Source organism: Myodes glareolus, chromosome 24 (assembly GCF_982192425.1).
Source record: "Myodes glareolus chromosome 24, mMyoGla1.1, whole genome shotgun sequence".
NCBI lineage: Eukaryota > Metazoa > Chordata > Mammalia > Rodentia > Cricetidae > Myodes > Myodes glareolus.
The window spans coordinates 31,835,873-31,858,338 of NC_142049.1; the positions used below are offsets into that span (position 1 = coordinate 31,835,873).

At 42.4% G+C, this 22,466-nt stretch overlaps 1 protein-coding gene across 3 annotated transcripts in view; it reads right to left on the minus strand.

The window, feature by feature from the left end:
- Positions 1-1,282: 1,282 nt before the first annotated feature.
- Positions 1,283-22,466, minus strand: part of Mtmr10 (myotubularin related protein 10) — a 57,082-nt gene continuing 35,898 nt past the window's right edge. For all 3 annotated transcript variants that reach the window (XM_048434756.3, XM_087901490.1, XM_087901489.1), the window contains 4 exons: positions 18,744-18,913; positions 11,018-11,188; positions 4,876-5,058; positions 1,283-4,260 (listed from right to left, as the gene is read on the minus strand). In XM_048434756.3, coding sequence (XP_048290713.2) covers positions 3,664-4,260; positions 4,876-5,058; positions 11,018-11,188; positions 18,744-18,913 — 1,121 coding nt within the window. In that variant the 3' untranslated portion in view covers positions 1,283-3,663. The remainder of the gene's footprint in view (positions 4,261-4,875; positions 5,059-11,017; positions 11,189-18,743; positions 18,914-22,466) is intronic.

Sequence of the window (22,466 nt, forward strand, 5' to 3'; positions counted from 1 at the left end):
TGTGGCCACTGGGAGTTCCAGTTAAAATATGTTTCTAGGTATTGGGAGCTGACATTTAGGAATGGGGATGGGCTGGGGGTAGTTAAGGAGTTCACAGTAGGGAAGAAAGCAGGGTGTTCCACCAAGTTCAGTTTAGTCCCCTGGGAATAGGGACAGAGTGAGGAAAGGCCATAACAGGTAGTTTCCTACAGAGCTGGGGATGAGACTGGGGGATTGGATTTGGAGGAGAGGATGGAGAGTGAAGATCTGAAGCTCGCTTACCTGCTTTGCTGACCTACTTGCTTCTCTAGCAGGCTTGGCAGGTAGGTTCCCAGGGAATGTCTGCTGAATTTGGTGGCTGGGGTAACAGGATGATTAGAAAGGTTGGAGATCTGTGTGGTTTGCTGGAGATGGGGACAGAGGAGGGAGCTCCACAGCAGGTGGTTAGCTACAGACTTAGGGCTGACACAGGGGTACTGGATTTAGAGGACCGAACAGAGAGGTGAAAATCTGCAGTTAGGCCACCTGGTTCCCTGACCAGAGTAGCCTGTGGGTTCCCAGGGAGTGCCTGCTCTTGTTTGGGGCTGAGACAATGGGATGAGTAGGGGGAGGAAGGTTAGAAGAGAAGGTCTAGGTGATCCATTGGAGATGGAGGCAGAAAAGAAGAGGAGTCTGAGGTGGGTGATCTATTACAGAGCTGGAGGTGAGACAGGGATTAGATCTGGAGGAGCTGAGAAAGAAGTGAAGGTCTGCAGTCAGGCTATCTGCTTCCCTGGCTGGAATGGCCTTTGGAAAACTCCTTGTTAATAAAACATTATTATAAAATAAAGCCATGCCATTAACTTCTTATATTTCTGAAGCACCTGAGGCTAGAGTAACAAAGGCAAGACCAACACCATCGCATGTGTACATCCCCCACTGGCTAGATCAGGCTAATTTTATACACTGTCACTGTAACAGGGCTGCTCACTATCCACAGCTTGAAAATCTTAGTTTGGAGAATGGACCTAGAAGGAGGTGACCTGATGGTATAGCAGGGTCAGGTCTCAATGTGGGGTCCCAGTCTCCAGGGACTCAGGGAAACAGAATTCCCCAGTGTTAAAACTGCTAGGGAAGTTCATTGCTACTCAGGTGGCCTAACTACAGCCAGTTCTGAATTGATGTGAAAGTTGTTTCTCCATCCCATCTTAGAGGGCATTCAAACCAGATGAGGAAAGGATACACAGGTACAGGCGGGAGCCGAAGCCCATCATCAGTGGCTATGGTCCTATCGATTGTCTCATAGTGGTCATACTACAAACAGTTTCAGTGGAAATTTTATTTAGCAGTCAGAATTCCCTTTACATCCTTTCTGCTGAGCAGTATCCAGCCAACCTGCTCATCCCTCTTCAGCTCACCAGTTGTATTTAGGCACAAAGGCTTTAGTTTTGTCGCAATACCAAGTTTTGTACTTGAGGTCACTGCTACAGCAAGAAGATCTTGTTGAGAAATGTGTTGAGCAGTGTTCCTCTTTGTCTGTCAGTACAAATTAATGTCCTTTCCTGAATTAGAGTTAGGCATTTTTGGTTTTAGAATTGGTTCCCATCGTAAAACAACAGTAAGACGCCCCACCTTTAGGGTTCGCGCTAGAACGTCCAGTGTCAGCTTTGCGTGGACGCCACCAGCACAGGCTCCGCCCACAGGGCCTCAGAGACAGTGGCATCAAGCTCTTTGGTATGCTGCATGCAGCCATGCTTACCTCTTCTGCCACCTCTGTGTCACTTCCGCTAACAGAGGTGCCAAGCAGCTGTACCCGAGGCCACACTAGGACTTTGGAGCTGTTTTTACAAATAGTATGCACAATAAGTTGTGGCACAATAATCATGATATAACAACCACCTAGTGGAAATATTAAAACATTTACAGTTGATTACCATACAAAAATAGGCACTTTCCATCATAAAGTAGTGTTAATAGTACCTGACCTTTTTGTAAGTTAACAAAAACAAAGTTCTTAAAAGAGTTGAAGTCAATGTAAGGGATGTAAATTACAAAGATATAAGTTCTCATTCCCAAGATAAATTTACAACAATTTATAGAAGTAGCTTAATGACAATGAGGGAATTACTATCAGGCTCCAGTGGCGGCGCAGTCGTGTCTCAGGGCCCGGGGCTGCCGAAGAGACCGGAACAGCCTCACTGCTGATAATGCTATTTGTATAAGTTCAGAAGAGCCCTTATTCTATAGGCAGCAGATGGGTGGGAATGTTAGGTTAGCCATGAGATTGGAACTTCTTAAGATTCTTTCGAGGACAGCTGCTCTGTTAAATGCAGAGCCATCATTAAACAGTTTGAAAAGGTAAAAGCAGAAATGGCAATGCAGCACACACACAGTACTTGAAAAATCCTCTTATAGAAAAAGAAACCAACTAAATCAGCACTTTACTATAAAGTATTTTGAAACCCAAGGTGGTGATTTAAGACACTACCATTGTCCATTAGGAAATATCCACCTTGAAACGGGGAGGAGGCTGTCCACACACCAACAATTGGGAACATCTGAATTTGGCCTTGTAAAACCAGCCAGGTTCTTAGCGCGGTTTGGAACGTGGGCTTCAGATGAGCTTCTCAGCCTCTTGGCACTGACCCCCAAAGTCAGAAGGGGAGCCACTAAGTGTATTAAAATGGCAATAATTGGGGAAGTCCTCTGCTCTAGTCTGTGCATCTGTTCATCTCATGACCCCCACTAGCTACTTCTAAGGAGGAGTGCCGGCCTATGTCAGCATGCCAGCTGACGTGATCATGGGAGGCCAGAGCACTCCCAGTAGCCCGTGGTCAGAGTGTGGCATGCTCCTGTCCATGCACTGGGCACCCTCAGCCACAGCTGGAGTTGTGCCTCTGCTGTCTAAAGAGTCTCTTAGGGTTCCACCCCATAGACTGCAACTCTAGAGACTACTGGCTATTAGTGAGGCCTGTTGGCAAGAAGCTATTCCCAATATGTAGCATGTAGCGGGGTCTAAATGCCCTAAGTTTAAAACATGGAGTTATAGTTCCCTCTGTTATTCTGGCATCTTAGTTACTCTCATCTTAAGGTCCAAGGCACTTCTAGGTTTAATTAGCTACAGTGAATGCTTTAAAGTTACAGTGTAGTTTCAAAAGTAAGTTGTATGGAATTAAAGCAAACTCAGGGTTCTAGAACACAGTGATGTAAGGTCCTAAATAAGGTCAACTAAAATAATAAAGTCTAAGCCCAGAACACAAACCCTCATTAGTTAAGTTCAACCAGAGAAAAACATGGATGCCAACTGAGGCCTGCAGGGAATTTTAATCAGATGATCTGAAATGAATAAAGTACTAATTTATGAACTTCCTACCCACCATCTTTGGATTGTGATCTGACTATCAGATAACCTTTAATAGGTAGGAAAATAGATGCTGATGAAATTCACATACCAGAGAAACCTCACTACTGTGATCACAGGTCACAATGGGGGAATGTGTGCTGCAAATGACCCAAAGAACAGAGGACAAAACCAAAGTCACACTGCCCTTAGAATAATTGAAGGCAGCATGATTAAACAAGTTTTAAATATTAGTGCAAATTTCTTACATATAAAAAAACCAGTTTTAAACACCTAGATTAGCAATTTCAGTTCGGAGGGGAAAATATACAGCTTCTCGCAATGTGTTCAGAAAATACATTAGTTTAGTCTTCATTTGCTAGCGTCTCAGTAGATAACCATATTTTGGCCCCACTTAAAAATTTGCTTAAGGGTGTTCCTAAGATGCTCCGTCTGCACAGATTTCCTACAGGAGAAAATGGAAATGATGAGGAGAGGAACTCTGGTGTCTCCAGGGTGTCGTGTGGACCTGTGGCTCTGAAGTACATCCTGCTCTGCTCCAGATCTGCATAGCAAGCTTCCAGAGGACCACTCCGCTGCTGCCTCAGCATCCTGCCTAGCATGTCCACCTCATCAGCCAGGAGAGAGAGCTTGTGGAAGGCCATGATGGAGCCCCCGAGGTTGATCTGTGCCTCGGGGACCCAGCGGAAGTAGCACAATTTCCACAGTTTAATGTGTGTTCCAGAGAGACGTGGCAGGATAATGCCATGGAGGTTGGCTGGTCTAGAAAACCACTCTTTAAAGTACTGTTCCATTCCACTGTTCTGGCTGTCGGTGTGCTGAAGTGGGTCTGGCTTCAGTTTCAGTATTAGTGAGTTTCTCCTCGGAAGCAGTTCCTGGTCACTGATGATTCCATTCTTTAAGCATGACGGCATTCCTCTCAGTGTAGAGCTGTAGCTTTTCTGCACAGGAGACAGATCTTGGCATTACTCTACCGGAGCGCCCACTTTTCAAAAGGACCCGTGGTGCAGTTTAACCAGCTAGGATTAATAGATGTCAGGAGGGGTTCAGCCTTGAAGGACATGGTCCTCCTTTCCCTTGTGGGGCTTATGATTGTCTTCTCTGGAACTAACTTTTTGGATTGACTCTCCAAGGTTATTACCATGCCAGGAGAAAAGTGGAAGGAAGGTAAGTATCATTTGCTTTAGTGAATGCTCATAAGACTGTAGGGGTAAGGAAAACATCTACACTCGCTGATTTCTAGAAAGAACAGGTGCTAGCAAGAAGTCTGGTTGGAGCTGCCAACTGCCATCTCTTACGCCAACTGGGCTTCACGGGCCTCGATCACCAAGAAAAAAGTCAAAATATTATCACATTGGTTAAAAAGGAAGGCCTCTCAAAACCTGCAGTAGTTGCCTCCTACAAAGTACCTGTTTCTAACACTTGTAAAGACACCATGGCTAGCAACAGGGCACTGCAGCAGCGTGGGGATGGGGTCTCTACTGCTAGTGTGCTACTGTCTGCAGCAGCGTGGGGATGGGGTCTCTACTGCTACTGTGCTGCTGTCTGCAACTTACCTTTGTCCGCTTAAAAGACTTCCTGGAGCCATTCTGTACACAAGGAGCGCTCTTGCCAATGTAGAAGGGGTTGTGGAAAAGGGTCCGATCCTTTGCTGTGAATTGAAGAGCCCAGTCCCAAACCGAGGGGAATTTCAAGCCCTTTTCATCACCCAACTGAATATTTTTGCTGATAGCAAACTCCTGTAAAGGAAAGCACACGTGTGAGAAGACACACACCCCCACCTTTTCTCATGCCTGCACCATCAGGGAAGTTAGTTACTAGAGCACTCAGGCCTCATGGGAGCAGGAAGTCTATCCTGAAAATGATGGTGGGACATGGGTGAGAGAAGCACATTGCCTGTACAGCATGTTCCCAGCTTTGTGACCAAGGAGGCTTTGTACTCTGGGCAGTGAAGGTGCTAACTAAAAACAAAACAAAGCATTTTTTGTTTTTAATAGAACTGCAAACCTTGAACCACTGTTGACATCCCTAGGTTTACAAACATGGTGACCTAGGTTCACAGAACCCAAACAATTGTGTGACAGACAGCATGTCCTATAGTACAGGACAGAGATGGGCTCCCCTAGAAGGTAATCCCCAGGTCCTCTAAATAAAAACTAAGCAGTCACTCTGGTGACATATAACAAGGACCGTCATCTGAGTGCAGTGACAGTAAGCTATATCAAGTTCATACAAGACAGTTCCCTGGAAGAAATAGATGGGAAAAAATAGGACTGACTCTTATTGTCGATTGGTAACTTAATCTTTTTACAAACTTTCTATTTTAAAAGGTCAAGAATTTGTTTGAAATTAAAAAACGGTGAAGTATAAATGTTCTGAAAAAATGTGGCACAATCAAGTTATATAACTCCATCACAGGCTGGGGAAGCTTGTAATCATTAAGAAATGGATGAGCTGGCCTGCAATATCAGTGGAACTCTGAAACTCAGTTTGCTCCCATACTGAGGGGACCTAAGAGGTGAGTGAATAGCCATATGGTGGCACGCCCCACTCTCGAGGACCTCCCCAGAAGGACAAAACCCCAGGCCCCTTCCCCAACTCCCTTGACTTTTCTAGTCAGCCAGCAAGGAGTTTCCTGCTGCTAGGCTCTCCCCCAACCCATCCAGTTGCCATTTAAACTACTACCTACAACTCCGCTCTCCCCGCAAACCCACCTACTTCCTGCAATCTCCTTGGAACTCTGAAACACAACTTGCTCCAATACTGAAGGGACTTAAGTGAGTGAAAAGCTACCCGGCGGGATGCCCTACTCTCTAGGACCTCCCCAGTGGGACAAAGCCCACGGGCCCTTCCCCAACTCCCATGGCTTTTCTAGCCAGCCAGCAGGGAGTTACCTGCAGCTAAGCTCCCCCCCAAATCCAAACCCATCCACTGGACCCCCCAAGCTACTAACCACACCCTGCCTAAGAGTTGAAAGCTTCCTATAATACTAAGGGGACAAAGAGCTGCTACAACACTGAAGGGATTAAGAGAGAGCACCAAGAGAGCAGGTATATAGAGACCTCGGAGGCTTTCTGAGACAGACATTGGCAGTACAGGGCAGACCAAGAAAAACTCCCAAATACTCAGACAGCCACAAGAATTGGAGCAAGACACAAAGACACTGCTGGCCTCATTTGGAGGAAGAGATAGGTAGACGCCAATGCAGGAATTCCTCCAAAAACCTAAAAAGCAACATGGTAACACCAGAACCCAGCAGTCACACATCAGGAAGACTTGATAATCCTAAACCAGAAGAAGTAGAAGAAAAGGACTTTAAACATAACTTTATGAAAATGATGGAGAACTTTAAACAGAAAGTGAAAAACTCCATTAAAGAAATGGAAGAGAAGACAAACAGAAATTGGAAGAAATCAATAAATCCCTCAAAGAAACACAAGAAAACCAAGAAAAGAACAATCAAATAAGTGAAGGAAACAGTTCAAGACTTGAAGACTGAAATAGAGGTAATAAAGAAAACACTAACCGAGGGAATTCTGGGTATGAAAAATCTGGGTAAATGAACAGGAACTACAGAGACAAGTATAAACAACAGAATATAAGAGATAGAAGAATCTCAGGCACTAAAGATACTATAGAGGAAAAAGACTCACTGGTCAAAGAAAACAATAAATCCAACAAATTCTTAACACAAAACATTCAGGAAATCTGGGACACCATGTAAAGACCAAACCTAAGAATAATAAGGGTAGAAGAAGGAGAAGAACTCCAGCTTAAAGGCCCAGAAAATATATTCAATAAAATTATAGAAGAAAACTTTCCCAACCTAAAGAAGGATATCCCTATGAAGGTACAAGAAACTTACAGAACACCAAATAGACTGGATTAAAAAAAAATCCCCTCACCATATTGTAGGATCCCAGGTCTCCCCTGCTCCTAGAGGCACAAATTGCAAGGACTGTTTATGTTAGCCAGCCAAGCTTCCTGCTAATTCCTGTGCTAGCTCCGCTTTTAGCCTGGTGATTCAGCTAGGCTTTGTTAAACCTTTAGAATGATAATTTCCCACCTGCCCAGAAGAGTTCCCACAGCGCCTAAACCCCCTCTCATCTGTCTGCCGCTGCTCTCCACCCCCTGCCTGGGAAGATACCCACATGGTGCCAGTTCCCCTCGCCCCTCTTCTGGGGCGAGAGTATATTAACCTGGCGGAAGCTTAATAAATTTGGCATTCGGTTCTTGGTGAATGACCCAGATTTCTTTGTGTGTGTGTCTCTATTCAATCCCCAGGCATTCGCCCAGGCTCGTGGGAGGTACGGGAGGCATGCGAACTGTGCCGTGAGTGGGAGGTGCGGATTCAAGTGGAACACCATATAATAATCAAAACATACAGAATAAAAAAATAATATTAAGAGCTGCAAAGGTAAAAGGTTAAGTAACATATAAAGGTAAACCTATCAGAATTATACCCAACTTCTCAGTGGAAACCATGAAAGCCAGAAGGTCCTGGATAGATGTGCTGCAGACACTAAGAGACCACAGATGCAAGCCCAGACTACTATACCCAGCAAAGCTTTCATTCACCATGGAAGGAGAAAACAAGATATTCCATGACAAAAACATATTTAAACAATACATATCCACAAACTCAGCCTTACAGAAAGTACTAGAAGGAAAACCCAAGCCCAAGAAAGCTAACTACACCCACAAAAACACAGACTTCTGATAACCCCCCACCAGCATAACCCAAAGGAGGGAAACAAACAAACAAATACTACCACTAAAAAAAATAACCGGAGTTAACAACCACTGGTCATTAATATTGCTTAATATCAATAGACTCAATTGACCTATAAAAAGACACAGGCTAAGAGAATGGATAAAAAAAAAAGATTTAGCCTTCTGCTGTTTACAAGAAACATACCTCAACCTCAAAGACAGACACTACCTCAGAGCAAAAGGTTGGGATAAGGTTTTCCAATCAAATGGATCTAAGAAACAAGTGGGGATAGCTATCCTAATAGCTATTTCAAACTAAAACATACCAGAAGAGATGGAGAAGGACATTTTATACCCATAACAGGAACAATTCATCAAGATGAAGTCTCATCTATGCCCCAAATACAAGAGCAACCACATATGAAAAAGAAACATTACTAAAACTTAAATGACACATCAAACCCCACACACAAATACTAGGAGACTTCAACACTCCATGCTCATCAATGGACAGGTCAACCAGACAGAAACTTAACAGAGAAATAAGAGAACTAACATATGTAATGAATCAAATGGACTTAACAGACATCTATAGAACATTCCACCCAAACACAAAAGACTATACCTTTTTCTCAGCACCTCATGGAACCTTCTCTAAAATTGATCACATACTCGGTAACAAAGCAAACCTCCACAGATTAAAAAAAAAAATTGGAGTAAACACCTGTGTGTTATTGGATCACCAGGGATTAAAGTTAGAATTTAACAACAATACTACTCTCAGAAAGCCTACAAACTCATGGAAACTGAACAGTCAACTACTGAACCACCCCTGGTTCAAGGAAGAAATAAAGAAAGAAATTAAAGTCTTCCTTGAATTAAATGAAAATGAAGGCGCAACATACCCAAACCTATGGGACACTATGAAAGCAGTGTCAAGAGGAGCACTAAGTGCCCACATAAAGAAAACAGAGAAAGCTCACATTAGAAACTTAACAGCACATCTGAAAGTTCTAGAACAAAAAGAAGCAGACCCACTCAGGAGGAGGAGAAGATAGGAAATAATCAAATTGAGGGCTGAAATCAACAAAATAGAAACAGAAAACAATACAAAGAATCAATAAAACAAAGAGCTGGTTCTTTGAGAAAGTCAACAAGACTTACAAACCCTTATCCAAACTAATCAAAAGGCGGAGAGAGAACATCCAAATTAACAAACTCAAAAATGAAAAGGGGGACATAAAAACAGACACTGAGGATATTCAGAGAATCATTAGGTCTTACTACAAAAACCTGTACGCCACAAAATTGGAAAATGTAAAAGAAATGGACAAATTTTTTTTAGATAGATAACATATACCAAAATTAAATGACAACCAGGTGAGCAATTTAAATAGACCTATAAGCTGCAAAGAGATAGAAGCTGCCATCAAAAACTTCCCAACCAAAAAAACCCCAGGGCCAGATGCATGCATGGGCAGCCTGGATATCGTGGTTGTGTTGAACTAGGTGGGTTTCATGGTCTAAGTTGATGAGGACGACTGACCAGGTCTCTTCCTCAAGAGGGCACCAGATCTCATTACAGATGGTTGTGAGCCACCATGTGGTTGCTGGGAATTGAACTCAGGACCTTTGGAAGACCAGGCAGTGGTCTTAACTGCTGAGCAGAATTAAGAATTTGTGCTCTAAGGCCACACTACCTAGACTGGGGCTCAGATCTAAAGCTGAAGGCCAGAAAGTAGATGAGCCCTCAAGTCTACAGAAGCTACCATTTGGCTTCCCTCTACCAACACTGTAGCATTTCTGAGCTCTTCCCACTGTGGGTTCATGTGGGGTGAGGCAAAGCAAGAAGATTCACACCAGTGAGAGGAAGGGCTGGTCTCAAATATGGCTCCATATGCTTAGTCCTCAGTCTTCTTCCTCCAACTCTATGAACTCTCACCACAGACTCAATCCTACCCACAGTAACATGAGGGACTCTGACAGCACACATGGTAACCATGTCTGCGGAGAACTTGAGTCTACCTTTGTGTCTAAACTTCCTCTTCCACAACTTCTTAAGAAACAGTTGAAATAGAACTGTTATTCTGCTGACTTATCAGGAAATAGATATCTTCAGCTATCGCTCAACAACTCAGAAGCACAAGGAGTAACACAAAAGCACAAGCGAGGCAGCCGGCTCAGCACTGTGAGCCCAGCTATGCAGGAAGCTGAGGTTAGGGACTGCCATGTCAAGGCCCGTTCAAGTAACTGATAGACATTGTCTCAAAATTGAAAGGAAAAATAAAAGATGTCAGTGGGGAGGTATTGAGCTCGGGCTATAATGCAGTCGCATGTACTGTGTTTGAGCTCGGGCTATAACGCACTAACATGCTGTGTTTGATGTTCCATTCAAAAAATCCAAAAGAATATTTAAGGTGGTTAAAGTAATTGATATCTTTAAACACATTTATTATGAACAATTCACAGAAGAAAACAAAATGTTCATTAAAAAAAGATTCTTTTAATGCATTCTGAAATAATTTTGAATGGTAATAATTTTAAGTCACATTTTAAACATGCAGTTAACTGTAGTTCAATTATATTCAAAGTTGAAAGGGGGGCAGAGGAGACATTGGATAGATGGCTCAGTGGATAAAGCACTGGCTGTGCATGCAAGCATGAGGACTGGAATTTGTATCCCTAGAACAGGGCAGGGTAGGTATGGTGGCAATCTATGATCCCAAAACTCACGAGACATGGAGAATTCCTATGGCAAGTTGACTAGCCAGAAAAGCAGAACTGGCAGCTCTAGGTTCTGTAAGACTTGCCTCAAGGAAACAGAGTGGAAAGTGACTGGGGTAGATGCCAGACGTTAACTTCAGGCCTTCAAATTCACAGGCACCTGCACGCACATGTGAGGGCGTGCATACATACTAGACACAAAATGTACACACATATAGTAGCATACGCACAAATAGTAGCCGCAGCCAGCATGGCACTTACCGTGCTTTGCTTCACCCGCTGATGAGGAGAGTTGAACAGGAAGGTGCCGAAGAGTGAGATGTGGGTACTGTCACACAGCACTGCCAGGTATGTCTCAGAGAATTCGAAGGCAGCTGGGTATTGCTCTAGCAGCTGCCACGTGGTGTCCAAGAAGAGCAAGAATAAAGGAGACTGGCAAATACGGACAGACAAAGGGATTATTTAGTGCTGCCTTCTGGTTGTCACATGTATTCCCAGATTTGTTATTGAAAGAAGCTAACAAGAAAACATCTAAGCCTCAAACACTTGGCTGAGCTGAGCTAAGGCCATGCATATAGATTAAACCTATCTATGTCTAGACACACATTTAATTTAAAAAAAAAGGGGGGGGGCAGTGCTAGGCGATGGTGGCACGTGCCTTTAATCCCAGCACTTTGGAGGTAGAGTTTGAAGTCAGCCTGATCTACAAAGGGAGTTTCAGGACAGCTTGGGCTACACAGAGAACCCCTGTCTCAGAAAACATAACAAAACAAAAAAGTAACTCTTCTTTGCTTAGCAAATATGGTAAGAGGAAACAAATGAGTTATGCCGCCCTGTACCAATGTAGAGGAGCAGGCAGTGTGTTTAAACATCTGGCAAGTGGTTCTACAGAGCAACACAAACTGGTCAGCCAATGACCAAGTTCCCATCCAGGAAATTCCCCAAGTTTTATAAAGCTGTTGGCATCAGCCCTAGGCCATATGGAGTACTCCTGGGAGGCAGCTGCTGGCAGCTCATTTGCGTGCACTGCCACTAGTCAATGGTGCTTTCTGAAACAACAGTAAAAGAGCCAACCTAACTGCGTGGCCTCCAAAGCACTGCAGGATCTTCTGCAGCTCCACAGGGAGCCCAGGAAGCCACACAGCTGTTATGAAGATGTTCCTTGCAAAATCTCGGGCCTGTTATGGCCTATTTTCAGGAAATGGGAAACTCTAAAGATGATTTGAGTTAGCTAGGATAGTCTCAGATTTAATTCTATATAATAGGGGGATTGCATAATGGCACTTTCATACATGTAGAAGTTGACTGCAACCACCTGCCCTCTTACACTTACCCCTGCCTATTCCCCAGCAGTCTCTCCCCACAGAAGAGAAAGTGTGCTCTGTCTTCCCAAGTCTGGATTATTTTGCTTTACCATCATGATCTCCAGTTGCCCCACAATTCCTTCTTTTCTATGGTACACAGCTATGTCTTGTATACCTACACACTAGTTTTCCTAACCATTCAATTAGGATGAGGGCACCTAAGCTGACTTCACACTGAGCATGGGCAGTATCTCTTTTGGATGTGACCTTTGACCCTCCTGGTATACAGCAAGAAGTGGCATAGTTGAATCATAAAATAGTTCCTATTTTAGATTTTTAGGAACCTTGTGATTGTTTGAATGTAATTGACCCCCATAACCTCATAGGAAGTGGCACTATTAGTAGGTATGGCTTTGTTGGAGTGGGTATGACCTTGTTGGAGGAAGTGTATCACTGTGCGGGCAGGCTTTGAGGTTTTTATATGCTCAGGGTTCCATGCAGTGTGTCAGTCAACTTCCTGATGCCTGCAAGGTGTAGCACTCTCAGCTTCAGCACCACATCTTCCTGCATGCTGCCATGCTCCCCACCATGATGATAATGAACTGAACTTCTGACCTGTAAACTACCACCTCAGTTAAACGTTTTCATTTATAATAGTTACTCTGGTCATGGTGTCTCTTCACAGCAATAGAAAACCCTAGGACAAACTTCCACACTGATTCCTATGAGAGCTTCACTAATTTACATGCCCGCAGCGCTGCATAAGAGTCTGCTCTGCCCTCATCCACATAGCACTGACTGCCTCTGCCTGCACTTTCTGTATGCCTTCCTCTAGTGGCTTCAATGCTTTATCTCCTATATTATATAGTCTTTGATTCGTTTTGAATTGATTTTTTACAGGAGAGGACGGAATCAAGTTCCAGTCTTCCAAATGTGGGTAATCTGGTTTTCCCAGCAACTACTTACTAAAGAGACCATCTTTTCTTCAGTGTATGCTCTCAGCACACAGCTGCAGTTGCATGGACTTACCTTAGTCGGCTGTTTCTTTCCTATTGGTCTGTGTGCCCTTTTGTGTCAGCCCAATGCTGTTTTGTTACCTCTGCTCTATAGTACGATCTGAAGTTAGGTATCATGGTTTTGTTAAGAATGCTGTGTCCTAAACTTGGATCTATTTTGGAGAAAGTTCCATAAGCTGCTGAGAAAAATGCATATCCTGTAGCTGTTAGACAGAATGCCCTGTAGATGTCTATTAAATATATTTGCTATGTAATGCAGTTTAATTCCGCTGGTTTTGTTTTCATTCTCCTGAATGACCTATGAATTCAGGAGAAGGTGTGTCAGTCGCTTTTCTCATCACTGAACTCCTGACAAGAAGCCATCTATTGGAGGAAAGGTTTATTTTGGCTCACAGTTTGAAGGAGCCTAGTCCACGGTGGGGAAAGCACGGTAGCAGACAGGTGTGACAGCTGCGGCAGCTGCCAGTTCACATGTATGTGGATCAGAAATCAGGGAATAGACAGAAAATGGTACCAGGCTTTGACCCACAAAGCCCAGCACTAGCAAGTCACTTCCTACAGTGAGGTTTCACCTAAAGATCCCAAAGCCTTCCAAAACAGTTATAAAGCTGGACCAAGTATCCAACTATATGAACCTACTGGAAACATTCACATGCAAACCACAGCATTCTGCCAATGGTCCTCACAGGTTCATGGCTCACTCAGCGCAAAGTGCATTAAGTCCAGCTCCTAAGTCCCCTAGTGGCACAGCTTTAACGTTATTCGAAAGCTTAAAACCCAATGACATCTGAGATTCCCGGTAAACTTCTACCGATGAGTCCCTATGAAATTAGAGAACAAGCTACCTCCAATAAAGACTGGAAAAGAACAGACATTCCTGCTCATAAGACAGGAAAGGAGCAAAGCAACATAAACAAGCAAAATTGTACCAAAGCAAGATTGAAAACCAGCAGGATAGAGTGGCTCTAGCCCTGGCACTTGGGGTTTGTGCTCACTATGTGTGCTCAGATGGGAGTTGATAGCCCTGCCTTCAACTCTGGTGCCTCTAACACTTATGACCTCTCCCTTGGATCAGTTCCACAACTTGCCTGAAGTTTGTTGGCATCTCCAATATCCTGGAGTGCCCACTACAACTTAGATTTCACAGCTTCACGGCTCCAGATATAGCACACTTAGGTGTCCACACAGGAAATAAAATGGTTTTATCAAAAATTGGTGCAAACCGTCATTTAGCAGTCCCCCCTCCTTGCATTTTGCATGTCTGTAAAACTATCACCATGTGGACAATGCCAAGTCCACTGACAGCTCAGGTGTAGCTTGAATCCCTTGGATCACAGTTGTAAATCAGGTATTTTGGTCACACTTTTGAGTACCTTGCCACGGAACCCAGGAAAGCACTTCCGTGGCTCCATTTGCCAGTAGGGTGCTCTAAGCCCTGTCCTCTCAAGTGAATTTGCAATGGGTGGGGGCTTGCCCCCAAAGCACCCTTCTTACCGTTTTTTAAAGTTCAAGGTTTCTCCTTCATGACATTAATCTCTTTAAGAAGCACAGCCATTCTGCAGTAGCTGTCAGCACCTGAGCCTGGTTCAAGCTCTTCTCCTCCTCAAGCTGCACATTTCTGTGCACACTGTAACCAGACTCACACTCCTTCCCTTGCCAGGACAATTTTAAATCTTCCTGCTCCACTTTCTGCTCTCTCTCACTGCAAATCTGGGTAAACAAAGTGAACAATAACCATTCTGCAGCCTGAATATTCTTCTGTCTTGAAATTTCCCCTGCCAAACCAATTAGCCCATTACCTTTGAGTTCTATCTTATTCAAGTTTGCAGACTATTACAAGGACAGCTTCTAATCCTTGCTCCCTTCTGAAGCCTGTGACCATGTGCTGCGCTCTCCATGTTTCTACACTTGCCTTTCCCACTCACTCTAGAATGCCCTATTAAGCTGTGTTTAGTGAGTTCTAGGGCTCTTATACTGAACCTTCAAACTCTTCAAAGTTCCTTCAGAACACCACTTCCAAAGGCAGGTTTATGCCAGCAATGGCTCCACTTATTGCTACTAAATTTCTATTCCTTAGTTTTCTCATTGCTGTGACCAAATATCTGAAGAGAAGCGCCCCACAGGGGATTTATTTTGGTTGGTGGTTTGAAGTGATAAAATCCATTATAGTGGAGAAGATGCCACAGAGTAGATGGCTCTTCAGAAGCAGAAGCTTGGCAGTGGCTTGTCCCATGGAACAGGAAGTGGAGGGTAAGAGGTTGGCTCAGGTTATAAAACTCAAGGTCTACCCTAGTGACTCATCTTTCAAGTGAGGATTCACCTCTGAAAGTTTCCATTAAAAAACAAAAACAAACAAACAAACGAAGAAATAAAAACAAAACTTGTCATCTGAGGACCAATTGCTCAAACACAGAAACTCACAAGGGACACTTTTATATTCGTGCTGTAACAAAGGTGTACCGATGCCATCTATAATTGTTGTATTGGGATTAGCTTTTATGTCCAGTAATGTTTCCAAAACTTGATGCATGTATGTTTATAACGGTTACGTATTTTGATGAATTGTTCATTTCATCAATGAAAAGACTTTATGTCTTCTAACTAATTTTGAAGTCTGCTTTGTTGAATGTGAACATAGCAAGTCCTTACTTAAAGATTTTATTTCCTTGAAATATCTTTCTCTGTCTTTTTACTTCCAGATGTACTTTATCTTTGCCAGTGAGGTATGTTTACTGCAGGGTCTTGTTTTTTACCCCAACACTCTGACACTCTGCTTTGTTCAGTTAGTGACTTGAAATCATTGAGATTTGGGGTTACTATTTAAAATTATGAATTAACTCCTGTCACCTGTTCTAATTTTTTTTTGATACAGGGTTTCTCTGTGTAGTCCTAGCTGTCCTGGGACTAACTCTTGTAGACCAGGCTGGCCTTGAACTCAGAGATCCACTGTCTCTGCTTCCCAAGTGCTGGGATTAAGGGCTTATGTAACCACTGCCCAGTTCTTGTTGTAATTCTTGATTCATTCTCCAACTGCTTATCAAACCTTCCAGTGAGACTTATTGTTTCCTCCTCTGAGTAGAGGATTTCTTTCAGTACTATGTGCAAGGAATGCTTATAAATTTTAGCTTCTGATCTTTATTTCTTATCATCTCTATTTGTCCTTTGATTATTAAGCATAATTTTGCTGGTAACAGAAACCTAGTTTTATAGTTTTGGGTTTGTTTTTTTGGTTTTCTTTCAGGGATTAAAATACATCTTTTTTTTTTCTCTGTGTAGCAGTCCTGCCTGTCCTAGAACTCACTTTGCAGACCAGGCTGGCCTCAAACTCAGTAAGACCCGCCTGTTTCTGACTCCCGAGTGCTGGGGTTAAAGGCGTGCACGACCACCGCCCAGCTAAAATACATCATTTTAGGCCTGCCTGGACTTTAGAGTTTCTGCTCAGAATTCCCCTGCTATTACTTATGGAAAGGTTATTATTATTTATAGAAAGCTTTGTCATTCCATGAGACTTGACATTTCTGTCCTGCAACCTTCAATAGTCTTTCATGTTTCTGATGATTTAAGTTTTTAAAACATATTCTGATGGTGCTAGAGCGATGCCTCGGTGAAAAGAGCATCTGTTGTTTGTGCTGGTTAGTTTCACCTGGGAAAAAATGACCTCACCTGAGCAACTGCCCCCATTACACTGGCTTCTGGGGATGTTTATGGAGCATCTTCAAACTTAATTATCAATATAGGAGGCCCAGCCCACTGAAGGCAGTCCCATCCTTAGACAGGTGGTCCTGGGTTGTATAAGAAAGCAGTCTGAGTGGGGCGGTGGTAGCTCATGCCTCTAGGAGGCAGAAGTAGGTGGATCTCTGTGAGTTACAGGTCAGTCTGGTCTACAGAACAAGTTCCAGGACAGTCAGGGTTATACAGAGACACCCTGTTTCAAACCTCTACCCCCCCTCAAAGAAAAAAGAAAAAGAAAAGGTAAGGGAATAAAAAGTAAGGAAGGAAAGAAGGAAGGAAGGAAGGAAGGAAGGAAGGAAGGAAGGAAGGAAGGAAGGAAGGAAAGAAGGAAGTTGAGCAAACCATGGAAAGCAAGCCAATAAGCAGCATTCCTCCATGGTTTCTGCCTTGAATTCCCTTTGTGATCAGCTGTTCTCTGGAAGCATAATATGAAATAAACCCTTTCCTCCCCAAGTCGCTTTGGTTATGGTGCTTATCACAGCAACAGAGAAGCAAACTAGGACACTGCTCTGGCACAGGATCCAAGTTTAATTCTCAGTACCAACAGCAGGTGGCTTCACAATCACCTATAACCCTAATGCCCTCTTCTGACCACCACAGACTCTGCACTCACAAATGCGCGCACACACACACACACGCGCACACACACACACACACACACACACACACACTTTTTAAAACTGTATTATCATATCTGGAGATCTTTTTCCTGTCAAAAGCTTTCCTCAAAAGCTTGAGGTTCTAAAACCTCTTGTATCTGGATGTTCATCTCCCAAAATTTGGGAAACTTTCTGCCATTATTTTATTCAATAGTCTCTGGCTTGTACCTCTTTTTATTCTTCAATGTCCACGACCCTTCAATTGCTTTTTTGAAATTACATCCCCCAAATACTATATGTTCTATTCCTATTTCTATTTTCTAAAACTTACTGTGTAATTCATCTACCATATTTTCACACTCTGATAACCTGTCTTCACTTGACACAATCTATTGATGAAGCTGCCAACTAAGTTTATTAAGTTTATTGTTTCGTTTCCTAGAATTAAGTTTGATTTTTTGAGACACTTGAATTCCTCTTTCATCTCCTGAACTGTCTTTTAATTACATTCAGCTGTTTGTTTCTCGTTAGTACATCTGGTGTTCAGCCATCTCCTCTGTGGCTCCACTCTCATAACCATTCTCCTGAAGTCTCCAGCATCCACCTCCTCACCACTAGACCACTTACTGTAGACTTAGGCTGTGGAGGCTCACGTTGCCTGTTCTCCCCAGTTTTTTGTGCTCCTACATTAGGACTGGGCACGGCAGGTCAGGTTGCTTGGAAACACTGACCATGGTGTTTCTACAGTTGCAATACTCACTATGGCGCAGATAAACTAGGCTTTGATTTTCTGACAACTGGGCTGTGTTGCTTGGTAACCAAACACCCAACTTATATGTTTAAGGCCCAGAGATAAGAAGACAAACTGCAAGACAGCCTACAGGAAACAGCTTGGAGGGAGTTGCTCTGGCTCTAGTCTCTCAGATGCTAGAGGTCAGGGGTTCAAATATCATCTCTGCCTCTATTGTCACCTTTTACATCAATATGGATTCCAATCTATTAGCCTTTAACAAAGCTAGGATGTCTTAAATCAATATTGAAAAGTAAAGAAAAAGGTCCTTACCATTTTCACAATGGCAAAATTTTATCTCATGAATATTTGAAAGGTGCTAATTTGGGGCCTGTGAAATGGCTCGGAGGGAAAATGCACTTACCACATGAACATGAAATCCTTTGTTTGATTCCAATATGTCATGATGGAAGAGAACTGACCTCTGAAAGTTGTCCTCTAACCTCCACAGGGATGCCGTGGCGGGCACTATGCATTCCTCCCCTGTCACCACCACCACACACACACTTTAAAAGTAAAGTCTCATAAGGTGGAAATACTGCTTACCTCTTTCTCTGACCTCTTCAAGTGGTTGCATCTGTCTAGGAACTGGTATCCTACCATGACCCACTCCTTCTGTATCAGGCTCTGAAATCCAGTAATTGTCCTGAAATACGGATCCATCATCACTTGAACAAGGGAAGCTACCAGACAACTCAAGTCTCTTCCCTCCTCCTCTGTCAATAAAATGGAAAGAAAATGATGACCAAGAGAAATCCTGACTATAAATTAGGTAATTCAACAGTATATACTTAAATTGCCTTCAAGGTAGTCTATGTAAGAGAATTTTAGTGGAGCCCAGCATATAATTTTTATATAATTCATGTTCTATTTTTAATTGGGGATCTATATGAACCAAAAGAAGTATTAAAGCAAGTCATCAGTGAGGCAAACAAATACAGTATTTTATCCTAATTCATCGCAGGACACTGAAGCACTGACTATAGATGGACTTTCACATGTCACTGTTTGCAGATGTAGTTCATTGCTTACATTTCTTACATCTCAATAGTCTGTGTACAACATCTTTCTAGAACACAGTCTACTGTTATTTTGTCAAGGATATTAAATAAAACACAGTATTTCAAAGACAAATTACTTTACATGGAAATGACTCAGAAGTGAACGATGGAATGAAATTGTTCCCATCACATGAAAAGGTGGCAAGCATTTTCTTCCCACCCTTTACAGTCATTTTCCTTTTCAGATTTTTGCTTTTTGAGACAAGGTCTCAATATAACCCATACTGGTCTCAAACTTGCAGTGAAGCCAAGGGTGGCAATGGACCTCCTACCTCTGTGTCCCCAGTGCTGATATCACAGCTGTGCGCATCTAGTCACCCATCATTGTCCTTTTCTAGAATTAATTACCTTGATATCAAAGCCAGGCAAAATGGTAAGAAAACTAGCTGACAGACTTTGCAACTGTAGATGCAATAGTCATGAATAAAATATTAATGTAACAAGTTATTATGAAGCTCTAGGAATCATTCTATGGAATGCAAGATTGCTTTAGCACATGACAAAGTAATGACAGCATATTAATAAAACAAAAGTCAAAAAAATATTATCTAGAAGCAAACAAGCATCTTACATACTTCAACATTTATTCCTAATAAAAACTCTTAATGAACTAGGGATTAAAATAAATCTTACCAGAAGCACCTCCCAAACCCCTACAACTAATATCATCCTTAATGGAAAAAACTGAATGCCTTTCCCCTAAAACTAGGAATGAGACAAGGATGTCTGCTCTCAATACTTCTACAGCACATCGTACTAGAGGCTTGAGTCAAAATAATTAGGAAAAAGAAAGAAAAAAGAAATAAAGGAGCCACATGGTGGTGGAGCATGTCTTTAAGCCCAGCACTCAGGGAGGCAGAGGCTGGCAGATCTCTGTAAGTTTGAGGTTACCCTGGTCTACAGAGTGAGTTCCAGGACAGCCAGAGCTACACAAAGAAACCCTGTCTCAAAAAGAAAAAAAAAAGAATAAAAGTAAAAAAGAAATAAAAGGCATCAGTTGACAACAACAGAACTCCTGCACATTAAGATCAAGGACGCAGGATAGACGGCTCAATGGTAAATGTTTGTCAAGAGAAAGCACGAGGACCTGTGTCCTGAGCACCACATAAAAAGCTGAGTAGGTACCTATGAGCCCAGTCCTGGGTAGGTAGAAAGAGGTGGATCCCTGGAGCTCACTGGCTAACCAGTCCAGCCAAATCCATGAGCTCAGATTCAATGAAAGACACTATGTCAAAAGATGAGGTGGAAGGTGATTGAAAATAACATCTAACACTGATCTCTGGCCTCCACACACATGAACACACATGGACACGCACATACACACATCACACACATACAAGAAAAATATTTTTAATAAACAGAAAATAACCACTAGAATAAATGAGTAGGATCACAAGAACTCGTTATATAACAAGTATGCAATAAGCCTGGAAATGAAGTTAAGGAAACACCGTAACCACAGAAACACCTAAGAATACCTTAAATGTACTCAAGAGATTTATACAATCAGTGTGAACCTTGTAAAGTCTGGAACCACTGCTGACAAAGGAAGGAAGACCAGAATAAGTGGGGAGACATTCACTCCACAGTTCAGTCAACTCCACACAGATTGCATTCTCCCTAAACTGATCTATGGATTCAACATGCTCATATAAACATTCCAGTAGTCCTTTTTTTTGGAACCCTAGAAATTACACAGAAATATAAATAACCCAGAATAGCCAGAACAATCTCGAAGACCAAGATGTATAGTTAAATGTCTCAATTTTAAAGCTTACTGAAGAACTACAGCACTCAAGATACTGTGGTAGTAGCATGAAGAACTGACATAAGCTCAAAGAAATAAAATAGAAAAATAAACTTTTGGCATTTACGAGTAATTTTTCATGAAACCACCAAGGCAATTTAATGGACAAATGAAAGTCTTTTCAACAAATGGTGCTAGGACTACTTAATATCCACATACAAAAGATATAATTCAACTTCTTACTTTCTCTGTTTATCTGTCATCCATCTATCTATCTATCTATCCATCCATCCATCATCTAAATATCAATCTAATTATCATCTATCTATCTATCTATCTATCATCTATTTATCTAATATATCTATCTCTCTCAACCTCTTATCTTCTCTCTCCCCCCACCTCACACATACACACCCATTCATTCAAAATAGTTCGAAGACCTAAATTTTAAGAGCTAAAACTATGAAAGTTTTATAAAACAAAACAAAGGGAAATGTCCCTGTGACTTTGAGTTAGGCAAATAGTTCTTGAATAGGATAAGTATAACTTTAAATAAGTTATACTTATCTAAAAATAGATAAGTTATACTTTAGAATTTTTAAATTAGTATTTCAAAATACAAAAGGAAGGACAGACAGACACAGTAAGGGAAAATACAAATCATGTAGGATTAAAGGAGCTTGCACCCAGGACACATACAGAAGCCTTAGAACTCAACAGAAAGAGGAAATGTAAAGGAAAAGCACAATGAACTACTACCACTTCACCTGCACCTGAGTAAGATAGACAATGGTGCGGGTAAGGATGGAGATGAATCACCATCCTCATCCACGCAGAGAAAGAAAATGTGGTCCAGAAGTAACTAGTCTAGCAGAAATGAATACAGTCTCAGGAGATACGTGTGTCTCTCTATCTGACTGTCAGACTGTTGAAACAATGGACCCCAAGGAAATGGGAATTTCCCCAGGAATCCTAAGCTGGGAGAAGAAAAAGGTGCTATCAGAGGGTGAGCTTGTTTCCTAGGAAGACACTTCACACTGTTCTACCACTTGTCCGACACCATACAGAATGAGACTGAAGCCCAGACAGTAATGGGTCAGTGTTAGGTGGGACCACACCTTGACCAGGATTGCTTAAATGTGTGCATCCTTGCTCCTCTATTTGATTTCGATCTCATTTTAGGACCCAGTCAGATGGACTTGAGGGGTCCTTCTTCCCAATGTGACCACACCAAGTAAGTCCCCTTTTCCTGCTTTCCACTTTTAATTGGACTATTTATTGACTCGTTGAGGACGAGTGGCTGGACCTCACTTGGGGCACAAATTGTGATCCTCAAGTCCAATAACATAGTCATTCCAGAGCATAGTTTAGCTGATCCTTACAAGATGGACACGGACATGCCACATAACCTAGCAACCATGTCTTCCAAAACACATCTGTGTGAATATTCACAGCTGCAGA